The sequence below is a fragment of the Pteropus vampyrus genome, unplaced genomic scaffold (assembly GCF_000151845.1).
Source record: "Pteropus vampyrus isolate Shadow unplaced genomic scaffold, Pvam_2.0 Scaffold14, whole genome shotgun sequence".
Lineage (NCBI taxonomy): Eukaryota > Metazoa > Chordata > Mammalia > Chiroptera > Pteropodidae > Pteropus > Pteropus vampyrus.
The window spans coordinates 15,233,453-15,248,020 of NW_011888795.1; the positions used below are offsets into that span (position 1 = coordinate 15,233,453).

Here is a 14,568-nt window from a genome sequence, read left to right on the forward strand (position 1 = left end):
TTTTTTCCTTTTCAGCACCAGCATTGGATGTTGATTGGCAGAGCAACAACACCTTTGCTTCCTGTAGTACAGATATGTGCATTCATGTCTGTAAATTAGGACAAGACAGACCTATTAAAACATTCCAGGGACACACGGTGAGAACCCTCCCTTTTCCCCCCCTTGCCCCCTTTGAAGTGATTATGATGAATAAGTAATATTTCAGAGAGGTTTTGAAGTATGTGTGTTTAACGTCCAAAGAGCAACCCAGTCTGTAAAATGAAAATGTGGTATTTACTGTTACTTTTAGAATGAAGTAAATGCTATCAAATGGGACCCAACTGGCAATCTCCTGGCCTCCTGTTCTGATGACATGACTTTGAAGGTAATTTGGATGGTGGAGAGAAGTGGGATGGAGATGTCATACATTGTGGCTGCTCTGGCAATTTGAGCATTGTTGAGAATGTCTTATGGTTCACTGAGTGCTTAAATCTTTTTTTTTTTCTTTTATGAAGGATTTCAAATGTTTGAAAATAACATTTCCCATTAAAAAGGATGGCTGCATAATAATTATGATACTAAGAAATGTGCTGTTATAAATTGTGTTCACTGTTAGGAAGTCATATATTGTTACGATAAGTGTATTTAAACATGTAAAGATTTGACTAATATGCGATGAAGATCTTTGTAGCGTTCATAGATTTGACTGTATTAATTTGATTTTGCCTGTGGAGTTAATGTATATCATCCTTGCCGGGAAACTGATAGATAGCGGAGAGAATCCTTTAATTGGTGAGTGAACCTAGTTGACATGCCAGCATCCACAGCTCAACATTTATGTTTTTCATTATTGTCTGGCTAAAAGCAAAACTAACACCTATGCACATCACATACCAACAGTTAGCGAAAATAGGCATTTCTAGATAAAGAACAACCTAATACTAATCTCCAAAATTAATGAAGCCTTTTCCTATAACATGCTAACTACTGAAAATAATTGTATCCTTGACTTTGCAGTGCCAGTGACTAAAGACATGATGACCTTTTCAGTTAGCATAATCATTAGGGAAAACTGCTTTTCCTTCTCCATGAGCAGACTAAATGTAATCTTGGTAACCTGGTGATTTTCTTCCTTAAATACCTGCTGCATTTTTAGTTATTAGTTTTTTCTCAAGCCTAGGCTCCCTTACAAACATAGCTAGTAAAAATGCATTTCTTAATGCTTTTCTCTCCGAGTTTACTTTTTATGCATGTGCATTATGCTAATAAAATGAAAAAAAAAAAAACCTTCTGGAACAGAATGTAGCTAATATGAGAATATGAAGGAAGGCCTATGGTTAGAGAGCCTAGTGTCATAGATTGAGTTGCAGCTAGAGAGAGTTTGACTAGGAAGTGTTAGCTTTTCTTTGTCCTAAGAATAATAAAAGGTCATAAAATTTTAAAGCAGAAACTAGGAGATAATGTGTAGTAGAGCCGTATTCTGGGAACAAAGAACATCAGACAGGTAAGAAGATCATGTCAGGCTTGAACGTTGCCTTTGAGTCAGTCATGCAAGTAGAGGTGCTAGTTCTCTAATGCTCAGAGAACTCTCAGCTTGACATAAAAATATAGAGTTTCTCAGCAGTTGTGTGGTCATTCAGAGCCATGGGCATAGACAACTGTAGGTATAGAGTAAGAAAAGAAGGAAACTTTAAAAAAAAAAGTCTTGAGAAACTCCAGTTATTACTAGCTCGAGAAGAATAAACTTTTTTTAAAAATGAGAAAGAATGGTGCAAGTGGAAAGAGTGTGTAGAGAGGAATATTTCAAGAGGGTTGTGGATGGGAGTGGTCAGCAGTATCAGTGCTGTGGAAAGGTCAAATGAAATAAGTTTTGGAAACATATCCTTTGAGTTTATTTACATGAAGTTTTAAATACCAAGGATACAAAAACCCTATGATACTGCTTCATTATCTCTAATTAGTTACATTGCAGAAGTGTGAAGCTCAGCTAATTTTTGTTTGTCAGCAGTTGGGGTTGGTGTTTATTTTTGGCAAGATTTCTCCCCATGTCTTTATTGAATGATTTTGTCAGAATTACTCTCAGTGTAGGTTTGTCTTGATTTTTGCTCAAAAATACTAATGAATTTTTAATCTATATAGATAGGCATATTTTCAACTCAGAGGCTTATTTGCTACTTGCCATTTTAACTTTATTGCTTTGTTACTTTTCATGGTTTCTATAAATGATTTAAATTTTTTTTTTATTATAGTAAAGAACACTTAACATGAAGCCTACTTTTAACAGATTTTTAAGTGTACAGTTCAGTGTTGTTACCTGTAGGCACGATGTTGTACAGCAGATCTCTCGAACTGAAATTCTGTGTTCCTTGAGTAGCAACTCCCCTTTCCCCCTTTCCTCGGTGTCTTTTCTTTGTTTCTGTGAGTTTGATTCTTTTTAGTTACCTCATATGAATCGAACCATGGAGTATTTGTCCTTAAGATTTATCAGTTGTCACATATTACAGGATTTCCTTCTTTTTAAAGGCTGAATAATATTTCCTTATATGTATATACCACATTTTCTTTACCTGTTCATCAGTTGGTGGACACTTAGGTTGTTTTCCACATCTTGGGTTTTATGAATAATGCTGCAGTGAACAGGGGAGTACAGATATCTCCTTGAGATCCTGATGTCAGTTCTTTTGAATAAATATTCAGAAGTGCTGTTGCTAGATCATATGATAGTTGTATTTTTAATTTTTTGAGGAACCTCCATACTATTTTTCACAGCAACTACACCATTCTGCATTCCCACCGACACTGTGCAAGGGCTCTCATTTCTCCACCTTCTCACCAACATTTTTTGTTTTCTTTTTAATAATAGCCATCCCAACAGGTGTGAAGTGATACATCATGGTAGTTTGATTTGCCTTTCTCTGATGATTATTAGTGACATCGAACACCTTTTCATATACCTGTTGGTCATTTGTATGTCATCTTTGTAGAAATGTCTATTCAAGTCCTTTGCCCATTTTTAAATTGGGTCATTAGTTTTTTTGCTGCTGAGTTGTAGGAGTTTCTTATATTTTTAAAGGAATTAACCCTGTATTGAATTGAATTTATCATTTGTGGATATTTTCTCCCATTCTATAGGTTGCTTTTTTAAAATTTATTGTTCCCTTTGCTGTGCAGAAGCTTTTTAATACTATATAATTACCCTTGGCTTTTTTTTTTTTTTTTGCTTTTATTGCTCATGTTTTGGTGTCATAACATGAATCATATTATGTTAACTTGCTTATCCGTTTACTTCATTGCAAAATATTTTCCGATTTTTAAATTTTAAAAGTAATTTATAATGTAGATATTTTATTTATTTAAGGGACAGCATAAAAATTAATGCCTTAAACATTTTAGAAACATTACCCAGGAGCTTATTGAATGTTAAAGTTTATACCATATGAGGCTATCAGAAGTTATCTTACAACTGCAGTTAAATCAAACCTGAAGCTTCACAACAGTGAATATTTGGAAAGGACTTACGGCTAATTTGCCATTTTAAAGAGAGAGATAAATATATTCTACTACATCTTAACTTCTTTCCAAATATCCTCTTGATCTCTATAATCATTGTTTATAGTTATACCACTTATGGTTTCAATTGGCAAGATAGTATTTTAAATATACCTTTTGTATGGAAAAATAATTATATAATGTTTTTTTCTCTTTTGATTAGATATGGAGTATGAAACAGGACAATTGTGTCCATGATTTGCAAGCACATAATAAAGAAATTTATACTATCAAGTGGAGTCCAACAGGGCCAGGGACAAATAATCCAAATGCCAACCTTATGTTAGCAAGGTAATATTTCTGTTTTACTGCTCCTTTTATAAGTCTTCTCCAAATAAAACTTCTAATAAATGTGACAGGAAATTAGAGAAGATTTCATGAAATGAGAACGTATCCCGCAAGGAATATGTTTTTTTTAATGGGAATTTTTAAACAGAGTTGTGTTATAATTTCAGGTCAAAATGGATTTGGAGGGCAGCAGGATGAAGGGGTCGAGGTATCAAATATTAGCCGGTGATATCAAATATAGATTAAAACCCAAGTAATTGAGGCACAGTGCAAAAATGTGTATTCGATGTTTAAAAAAAGATAGTTTATAGTCAATACAGTGTTCAAAAGTATGGATCAATATAGAGGAATTATTTAAAGAGCAGAGAATACAATGAGTTAGCTTATTTATATTTTCCAATTCAGGGACTTGGAGATACCCTTAAGCTCCCTTTTCTCAAATATCGATATGCTTTTCATGAGGAATGCATGGCTAGCAGCTATTAGGAATGGCTGAATATTGTAGATTGTGGGTGAGGCTAAAAGTATTTTATTACTTATAAAATCATATTTTTTTTCTCCCTTGTCAGTGCATCCTTTGATTCTACTGTTAGATTATGGGATGTAGACCGAGGAATTTGCATCCATACTTTGACAAAACACCAAGAGCCTGTGTACAGTGTAGCTTTCAGTCCTGATGGCAGGTATCTGGCAAGTGGTTCTTTTGACAAATGTGTGCACATCTGGAACACACAGGTATGTCTGAGTTTTTTAAATAGTCCAGTAGTCTTATATTTAGTAAGCAGCATTAGCCCATACGAATATTTCTTTTCCTTTTTGGTTGTCATTCCTTTTGTGGCATTAATTCAGTTCTTAGTTTTTAAATGAGTACTGTATTTTTTAATTTACAGCTAAGTAGAGATTAAAACCAACTGAGGTTATATTTTCAGAATTTAGAAATAACTTTAAGTTCTTTGTTTTATTTTTTCTAACAGTTTTGCACACAAAATATGAGTTTAAAATATGAGGCATTTATTGATATATAATTTCATAATTTTCTAAAAGAATTGTCTTTGGAAGAGCTATATATGAGCAGTAAAAATATGCACTAAAGGATAAGATTTTATGGCTGAACACAGTGATTTATCAGAAACAAACTTAAAATTATACTAGTTTTTTAGGGACAGTGCTATAGAGAGATCCTTTCCTAAAAGTGGAGAAAATTGCTTGTTGCTTTATTTTTTCCCTTCTCAGTGTTTTAGTTTTTGTGCTCCATATATTGTTTCATTAATAGCAGTCACTTGACTCGCCCCACTTCTCTCCTTCAGTGATCAAGCTCTTTGCTGGTTCTAGTACAGACATAGTAAGTTATTTGGGCTGTTTCTCTGTGCAGCTGACCATCACAGTAGGTCAGACTATTTTGCATAAATCATCATTTTCAAATATTATTTTTCATTAAGTTATATATTCAAATGGTCCCCCCCCCCAAAAAAATATAAAAGGTTATTTTATTTTTTCATTTATACTTTTAACTCCCTTGGAATTTCTTTTTAATGGTGTGAGGTAGAGGTCTAATTTTTATCTTTTTGTGAGGCTAACCAGTTGTGTCAGGACTCTTTGTTGTCCCTCTTCTGTTTTATAATACCACTTCCTTTGTATACCAAGTTCTTATGTGAGTTATTCATGGATTCTCTTGTATCCCATTGATAAACTTGTATATACCTGTATCATTAGCATAGTTTTAATAACTGTAACTTTGTAAGTCAACCCTAATTAAGTCTTTTTTTCCCTTCATTAAAATTTTATAATTTCTTTATAAAGATCTTCCGTTTTCCTAATTTATTCTGTTTTATGGATTTTATTGTTATCATGAATAGCATTTTTAAAAAAATATATTCTTTTTATTTACTTGTTGCTTGTGTTTGGAACATTATGAATTTGGCGTATCGGTAGTGAATCCATCGATCTTTCTGTGCTCTCTTATTAGTTCTAATAGTTTAGATTTCCCTTTGGCTTTCCTTTCACTTTAATCTTTCTGTTGTGATTGACTTAGCAGAGACCTTTTAGATGTAATCTCTAGGTAATCCATCTGTTGAATACATTTTCAGTCACTCATATACTCCATTGTGAGAAAATAAATTTAAATGAAATTTGGGTATAGAACTGTAGAATTCTAACCGTTAGGTATTTAAGGGCATTTGAGCAACTATCCATACCATATTATTGTATCGCTATTGTCTATCAAAAATATTTTACCTTTTTTCTTTTAAGTTCGAAAATAGTAAAATGCATCTAGTGAGTTTTTGGTGCAGAAAAAAGTTATCTTCCTTTTGTCATATATACATTTAGTTTTTTTCTTTAATTACTTGGATGATATGTTACTTAAGCATTTGCCAGGTCAATTGTTGAAGTCTATTCCGAACATATGTGCAGATTTGAGTCAGTGCTGATGACCACTTGGCCTTTGTTAATGTCATAGCTCTGGCTTGTTGACCAATCAATTATAGATTAATTCAAGCTTAGAAATTGGTAAGTACATTTGAAAGACAGTTTTTGTTTTCTTAAACCCCAAAGTTGACCGTTGTATAGATTTTACTTTCTATTTATTAGCAGATTTTGGATTTTGTTGGTGCCATTCCTTTCTCTCCTAATTGATCACAGATACTCAAGACCTACCATGCTCACACTTTTTCATTGATCTCTTAAATCGTTAGAAATTTTAGGTAGGAAAAAAATTTTTAATTTTAAAAAATTTAGAAAAATTAAAAAATTCAAAAACCAGTAGAGCCTTCTCAGTGTGATAAGCTATAACAGTGCATCTACAGTGTTACCAGACTGACTTTGAAGAGGAAAGCAAGGGAAGACAGTCTTCCACCTTAGTGACTAACTTAGGGTTGGTTGTCTGTGTAGGTATTTACAAGGTGCATGTCTTGCTGCTATGTTGTTTTTAGGTGGATCTGCTTCCTCTAGATTGCCTGTTAGATAGCTTTCAAAGTAAGAGACACTTTCCTGGGTTTTCACGGCAGAACACCGGAAACATTTTTCATTGTTTTCCAGTTTCTCACAGCAGAACCTCTGACCTTTACCTTGTTTAATGACTGGTTTCTTAGGAGAATCCGTTTTTGTATTGAGCTTTAATTATTCAGTGGCAGCTGAATGATTTTCATTTCCATTGCTGAAGGAATAAAATAATTTAGTTATAATTCAGCTAAATTGATGATGAAATTGTGTTTCTCATCATACATTTTAAAAATTTTATATCTTTCAAGAATAATGTACATATATTTATTCTTTTAGCTTTTTTTATAACTCCTATAGCTTAGGCTGCTACTCAGTAAGTATGGAGTAACTAACAGACTTAAACTAGAATTGGCTTTACTAGTTTGTTGTAAAGCTTCCTCTTAGGATGTTTGTCAAAGAAATTCCGTTTTAATTTTGTTTCTTTATGTGTTGGCCAAACTCATGATCCTTCAATAACAATGGCAACAATTTATTTTAGATCATGCATCGAATGTTTACTTTTAGAATGTTAACTCTGTCAGAGAGGCCAAGGGTACCTTAGCTGAGAATGGTTATCAATATTGGAGAAACTCAGTGTGTGTGTAAATGGTTTTTTGAGAGCAGACTAGTGTTATCTTTTTATAAGAAGGTAATCATGTCACATTCCTAGTACTTTAGAGCTTATATTTATTTTGGAGTTGAAGCTAAATTGTATCTCTTATTGCTAAAAATAAAGCCATATGATATTTTTATCTCAATATTTGGATTTATAAGAGTATATGTTATATTTTTAAGATTATGTTTTTTTGTTTTTTTTTTTTTAGACAGGTGCTCTAGTTCACAGCTATAGGGGAACAGGTGGAATTTTTGAAGTTTGCTGGAATGCAGCAGGAGACAAGGTTGGAGCCAGTGCATCAGATGGTTCAGTAAGTAAAATACAATGTTTCCAAAGGGATGTCTCTGTGTGTGTGTGTGGGTGTGCGCGTGTGCGCACAGTGAATACATATGACTTAATGTTCTTTTCAAAATAAATTTTATGATATGGTATTGATCTTTTTTACAGAAAGCTGTATACTTTTCATATTTATTTTATTCAAATAATATAAACAAAATTCAGGCTATCTTTGCCAAGAGAGTATTTTCATAACCAAGAAATGGACAGTTACTTCTAAAACAAACCTTTACTAGTGAAATTAAGTGTAGCAGAATTCCATTCTGAGAGAGATTGGAATTTTCGATGCCTATTTCTACCTTCTCTTTCCTGCAGAAGAGTGCTGGTGGCCTGGAGAAAGGGGGATAGAGGCAGTTGAGTCCTGCATTGAGGAATGTGTGATAGAGAGACTTTCAGGATGAGGCTGGCCAGCTCTTTACAGAAATACTAGTTGTGGCTTCCAAAGCTCTGAAAGCAAAGGGAAGATGGAAAGGGTACAGCCATTAGCTGTTTACTGAAGGTATAGCTCAATATAATCTGCAGTATCTTTTGTTAAGACCCAAGAGATAGGAAATGGTCTGTTTTGAGCATATGTTTTCTAGTTTTTAATTAACAGACAGTAAATTTTCAAAATTTTAGTCCCAGTTCTTCCTTTGTAGTGTTAGCCCATGGCTGTTTCCTCCTGCTACATAGACTATTTATCTGGTTTATTTTGGTTAAGTGCCCATTGCCATGATTACTGTTGCTTTACCAGTTTTGTGAACTTAGAACTAAGAAATAGATTCCAAACCGTAGTATAGAAAGGTTAAGCTAAAAATGTACGATGAAATTCTTAACACACCGGTTGATTATTTTAATTTCTTACAGGTTTGTGTATTAGACCTTCGGAAATAGCGCTACTAGTTGGAAGCCATGGACCGACTATGAATGTGTACATAGCCAAAATGACTGTCCCTGACCCATGTACTGCTATAGTCCCACGTGAACCATGGCCAGTCCACTACAGCCAAATCTAAAAGAAATATATACATACAGTGTATATAAACAAAATTGCACCCTGAAGATGACAGAATTTTGTCACAGCTTGTGAATTCTGTTCACCAAGTGCTGGAATCTAATCTGCTGTGCCCCTAAAATAGCATTTAGAAGTTTTGGATATGAAAAACAGAAGAGAGAAAGAAATATGCGTTATAAAAGCAGCCCATACATTTACCAGTTTTTGGATACTAATGACAGCCTTGTTTCTCCCCCTTTGAATCAGCAGACACCATGGATTATATTCTTTTTTTCCCTTCAGTAGTTGAGCAATTTGTATGTACAGAGAAATGGACTTACAAAAACCTGCAGCAGTAGTTTGTTCTTGCTTTTAAACTTTGTTTTTGGTTTAGTTTATGGATGCATGAAGTAAGGGAGTGAATCAGTTTCTTGTTTATATTTTTTCATCTTTTAAACAAAAAATTCTTAAAAATATTTTAATTCATTCTTTTGAAAACATAAATGTTTGGTACATTTTATGGCTCCCAGAGCATATATTCAATTGGTGCATGTTGTGGAAGGGGAAATTGGAAATTAAATGAAAATATATGACTTTGGTCACGTCAATCTGTAAGACACATCAGTAAAAGGGTATTATGCTCTGTTTTTTTGTTTGTTTGTTTTGTTTTTGTTTTTTTGGTGATGTGGCTTAAATGCAGTAGTTTTTTGGGGGGGACATTTCTGCCAATTAAAGACTAGAAGGGCACAAAAAAACTTTTTTAATACCATAGAGAAGATACATTAAAAAAAATCTTCTGATGTTTTGTAGCCATAACTAAATTATGGTTAAAATGTGCACTATTGTGAAAAGGAGCAAAGTAGGTTTGGGTTTTTTGTTGTTGTTGTTGTTAATTTGTTTTGCTTTGTTTTTTTTTTAAAGAGATTAAACTGTTTCTGGATAAGGATTAGCTTCTCCAAGTGTCCATCATTCTGTATAGAAGCTTAAATATGTAATGTAACCAAACTCCAGTATTAAAAATCTCATGTTATTTTCCTTTATACAAAGCAAGATAACGGCATATAACACTGCCATTACATGGCAAAATGTTAGCTACCTTAGTTTAAAAACAATCTTTAAAACAAAAGACTTGCTTCAAGGTGTTTTTAAATAGCAGTGGTTCCCGTTTTTTATTTTTATTTTTTTAAAGTATAATTGCACTAACCTCCCTGCTGCTCTGATTCTGCATTTGTGGTACTAGTGACTACATTTTTTTCAAATATAGATAGATTTAAGCTGCTATTTTTTTTTCCCAGTAATCACTACTATATCATGTCTTTTACTCTGTTTATAATATCAAGTATCTTCTTAAGGATATAGATATCCAATCAAACCTCTTCTTGTGCTCATGCAACTAAAAGCTAAAATTTACAGAATTTACAATGATAGCATGGGGCTGTATGTGTGATTAACAGGGTTTGTCGTGATTAAGAACCAGTGTCAATTTTGAAGAGAATAGTTGTCCAATTTATATCTCAAAGATTTTAATTAAGAGATCACTTATTATCAAACTTAGCAAATTTATAACACTATTTTCGTCACTAATTATTTTGAGGCCTTTACTACTAAAATTTTAACCTGTGTTTTAAACAAACTGATTTAACCCAAGTAATGCAGCTTTGATTTTCGGCATTTGTTGTTTTGCTATTTTTATGGAACAGCATTGATTGAAGCAAGTCTTGGTTTTACTAAGGTAGGATAGCATTTGCTATTGGTAAAGAAAATAAATACACTTAATTCCATAATACATTGTTATATGTACCCCAGTTGTTGTTAGTGGGGACTATGATACTGTAATAATATTTTTAAAAATTTACATCCAGAAAGGCAGTCATTCATGATGGTTTTGTGCCAGCAGTTTTTAGGGTTTTGGATCACATTATAGATATTTAGAACTATTATCCTGTGACTTATGTAGGAAACCTAATATGCTGAGTATCTGGCACTTGAAATCCTGCTTTTATTGCTGGAGGTCCACATCCGTGGTTGACCTCTGTTGTTGTTTTAAAAAAATAAATAAAAATAAAAAAATCTGTGCAATAATTTTTAAATGTGCTCCCAGGAATAGACACAAATGTTTTGAGTATGTTAAGCTGCATTTTCCTTTAGCGATGCATTTGTCAATTGCACTGAATTTAAATCTGAAAGTCAGAGGTGATTATTGATAGTACTTTTGTATTTTGATATGGACAATTTATTCATTTGCATACAGTTATTGACTTTTTCCCAGCTGATTAAAAGATAGTCAAGAAGTTCTGCAATATAGCTGCCAAAATAGACAGCTAACATTTTTGTTATTATCACCTTTTTTTTTTTTAATCTTTTAAGTAGCTATTTTACTTAAGCATAATAGCCACAATAGGACATATAAAAGATTATAAATACAGAGCTTTATTATCCCTATGTCTTGGGTCTTTTAAGTATAAACTTTTATCTGGAAGGTATCCATTTTGTAGGCTTGGGTTCTTTGTGAACATACAGTTTATTTTTGCTGCTGTTCTCAACATCATCATTGCCTGCTGATGTGCCACGATGCTGCTCCAATAGACAAAAATCAGATTGCCTCTTAATTTGAGCAGTAACATGATTGTAAGAGACCAAGTTTCACAGCCTGTAAAGTTCTATATTTGAGGTTCTTGCTCATTTTCCCTTCTGTTTTTTTTCTGAGAACTTATTCCTGAAGCTCAACTGATTCCAGTAGATTTTCTGTGATATTCATTATATATCATCGTTGTATAGGCTACTGTAAGAAACTTACAAGGAAAAATAGAAAGGAAAACTTGAATGAGTAGAATACTCATTGATTAAAAAAGAATAAAGAGCAGCTGTCACTCTTAAACATCATAAAGAAATCTTTCTTCTTCATGTAGGAAATCCTATAAGTTCTTAACATTTGTTCCAAGCCCCATTTTCTGTCATTGATCAGGTACCATCATTGACTTTCAAGTGACTTTTAGAGGTGGTAACTTTTAATTTCCTAATAGGTTTTAGAGTGCATTGAATTCTGTTTTAATTATTCTCTAGGCAAGTATGTTTTAGAATTAAACACCTTAACAGATACTGAAAGTGCCTCCTTTTGTGGTGTAAAAAACAAATTATGGTGCAAAAAGTAATCATTAGATTGAATTACATGAAGGGGTTTTTTTGCTTTTTGACATATAAAAATGTCAAGAGAAAGGCCAAAGATTTGTACATTTTCACTTATAAAGCACTCCTTTTTTCCTTAAACTTATTTCTGTCAAATTAGATTTAATGATAGAGTACTATTTTTAAGGAGCTGTTTATGTAGAATGATTTTGTTAAGAGTAATGTAAATTATTATTGAGTAGAGGCCTGAAGAGGAGTATGCATTTTTGCTATTTAAAGGAATCACAAAGGATCATCCTTATGTGTTTAAAAATGTTGTTTTACTAGAGAAGCAGAAAAATAAATTTCAAATACAGTGCTATTTACTCTTCCCAAAGCAGTTTTCATTTTCTTAAGCACATTGCACATTTCTATAGAACCTGTGTTTATCCTCACATGCTAAGGATGGTACTTGTATTTGGTGAATTACTGTTGACAGTTTCCACAGAAATCCTATTTCAGTGGACCAACATTGTGGCATGGCAGCAAATGCCAACATTTTGGGGAATAGCAGCAAATCTACAAGAGACCCTGGTTGGTTTGTGGGTTTTTTTGTTTGTTTGTTTGTTTGTTTGTTTCCCTTTTGAATCAGCAGGGATGGAAGGAGGGTAGGGAAGTTATGAATTACTCCTTCCAGTAGTAGCTCTGAAGTGTCACATTCAATATCAGTTGTTTGTTTTTTAACGTGATTCTAGTTATTGTAGATGAGAGAGAGAAAAGAGGAAGTGTTCGCTTTTTTAATACACTGATTTAGAAATTTGATGTCTTATATCAGTAGTTCCGAAGTATTAATAGCATTCTTTATTTCTGCCTTTACTTTGACAGTGTTGAAGCAGGGTGAATAACTAAGGCTTCCCACCCCCACCCCAAACCCCACCCCCCAGTAAGCTGTTTCATGATGTTTTCTTTGGAGTTTCTGAATAAGTTCAAGAAAACATTCTGCATGTTGTATCTAGTCTGATGTACTTATCCATCTCATTAAAAACAAACAGACTGCATTTTGTAGCTCTGTAATCCCTAAATACAGAAGTAATTTTCTTCTTTCCTGACTTTGACATTGTAGCTATACTGTTCTAATTTTGATTTTTACAAATCCTTTGGGTCTAATTCTGTGAGCCTACCTATAGCACTGGATTAAAATGTCTGTATCATTTCTTTAGTTATCCAGTTAACTTTAAAACTGTTGTAAAAGTGTAAACCAGCCCATGACAGTTTTTTGTACATGTTAAAGAACTTTATTGTTCAGTTTTCATGGTTATTGTGTAAGGAAGACTGATTATAGATGTTCTATGCTGTCCTGGACCATGTTAATTACACTTACGATGTCTTTTGGTTCCACATCACAATGATTTGTCCCCAATGACCCTTTTATCCTTTCTAGGCACATTTTTTGTTGTTGTTGTTGTTGTTGCAGTTTCCCTTTGCATTGTATTGCTTTGACAACTGTAATTTGAATCAGATCTGAAAGAGGTCCAGAATAAAATATATTTTGATATTATGTTGGCTGTGTACATATATAAAACCTTTGATATCTATGTAGTTTGTATAGCCTATTTAGTAGTAAAGAGAGAGGGATGCTATTTCTTGTTTACAATTTCTTGTTTACATTTTAATTGCATTTACCCCTCCAGTGTTCTCTTGTAGAATAAACTTTTTTGCTCTGAGTTAGCCTTCATAACATATAACATGTCTTTTCTCTCCTATACTGGTGTTACCAATTATAACAACTGCCATCAGAACCCAGACCACGGTTTTCATATATTGTTTTCCAAGATATATACATTAAAGTAAGCCCATAGATAAAATTACAAATTTTACTATTTTATTATGTCTCGCAGGAGATAAGATTTTTTAAATGAAGGGATTATTTACTATTTTTATTAAAGAATAATAGAGCATTTAATCAGCTAAGGAATAATTACTTTGGAATTATTTTGAAAAATCAATATTGTATTTAAAGGACATTGTTTCACAAAATCAAACTAAAAGAGACCTCAGATTCATTTGCTTAGCATGCAGTTGAGCACTAAACAATATACTGAAGATTTTTAGGACAGGATTCTCAACTTCCTTAATGACATTTTTCTGCGTATAAACCTATTGTTTAATAATTTTCTTCCTTAGCTAGTTGCTTATGTTGCAAATGAATCTTATAATCTATTAGGAAAGATACTAGACACTTTCTAGTTTTAATTAATCCCAACTCCTTTAGTTACTTAGAGACTTTTAAATAAAAGAATCATTGATCAGATTTGTTTTGTTTTGTAAAAACTTATATTCTCCGGGTCTTTTATCTTTTACTTCCATTTCCTGAAGCAGCAACTAATACAGGCATAGCCTTGTCATGTTTTATTAAATGATAAGCTACTGTAGTTGCTAGAACTTTCTGACCATCTTTCATTTTCAGAGGGTTAACTTTTATTGCATGGAATAGATTGTTAATAATCTGCATTTTACACTTTTTCAAAAAATGTTGGTCTACTAAGGATTATGAGGTCAAGCTGAAATCAATTTGAGTAGCCATAGAAGGGGTTATTTTTAATTTCATACTTATACTTTACAATAGATCAGATTTCTTACCTATGATTATACATAGCAGATCAGATTAAAGTTTACTGTTTCCTTAGTATATTCATTTGCAAAATGCAGTGGAGGAAAAGACCATGGACAGTAGTTTAAGGTG

General features: G+C 32.9%; 1 protein-coding gene across 6 annotated transcripts in view; it reads left to right on the plus strand.

The window, feature by feature from the left end:
- TBL1XR1 (transducin beta like 1 X-linked receptor 1) overlaps positions 1-13,549 on the plus strand; it is a 146,543-nt gene extending 132,994 nt beyond the window's left edge. For all 6 annotated transcript variants that reach the window (XM_023526397.1, XM_011383211.2, XM_011383207.2 and 3 more), the window contains 6 exons: positions 16-137; positions 290-364; positions 3,692-3,819; positions 4,386-4,551; positions 7,620-7,721; positions 8,594-13,549. In XM_023526397.1, coding sequence (XP_023382165.1) covers positions 16-137; positions 290-364; positions 3,692-3,819; positions 4,386-4,551; positions 7,620-7,721; positions 8,594-8,620 — 620 coding nt within the window. In that variant the 3' untranslated portion in view covers positions 8,621-13,549. The remainder of the gene's footprint in view (positions 1-15; positions 138-289; positions 365-3,691; positions 3,820-4,385; positions 4,552-7,619; positions 7,722-8,593) is intronic.
- Positions 13,550-14,568: the final 1,019 nt, after the last annotated feature.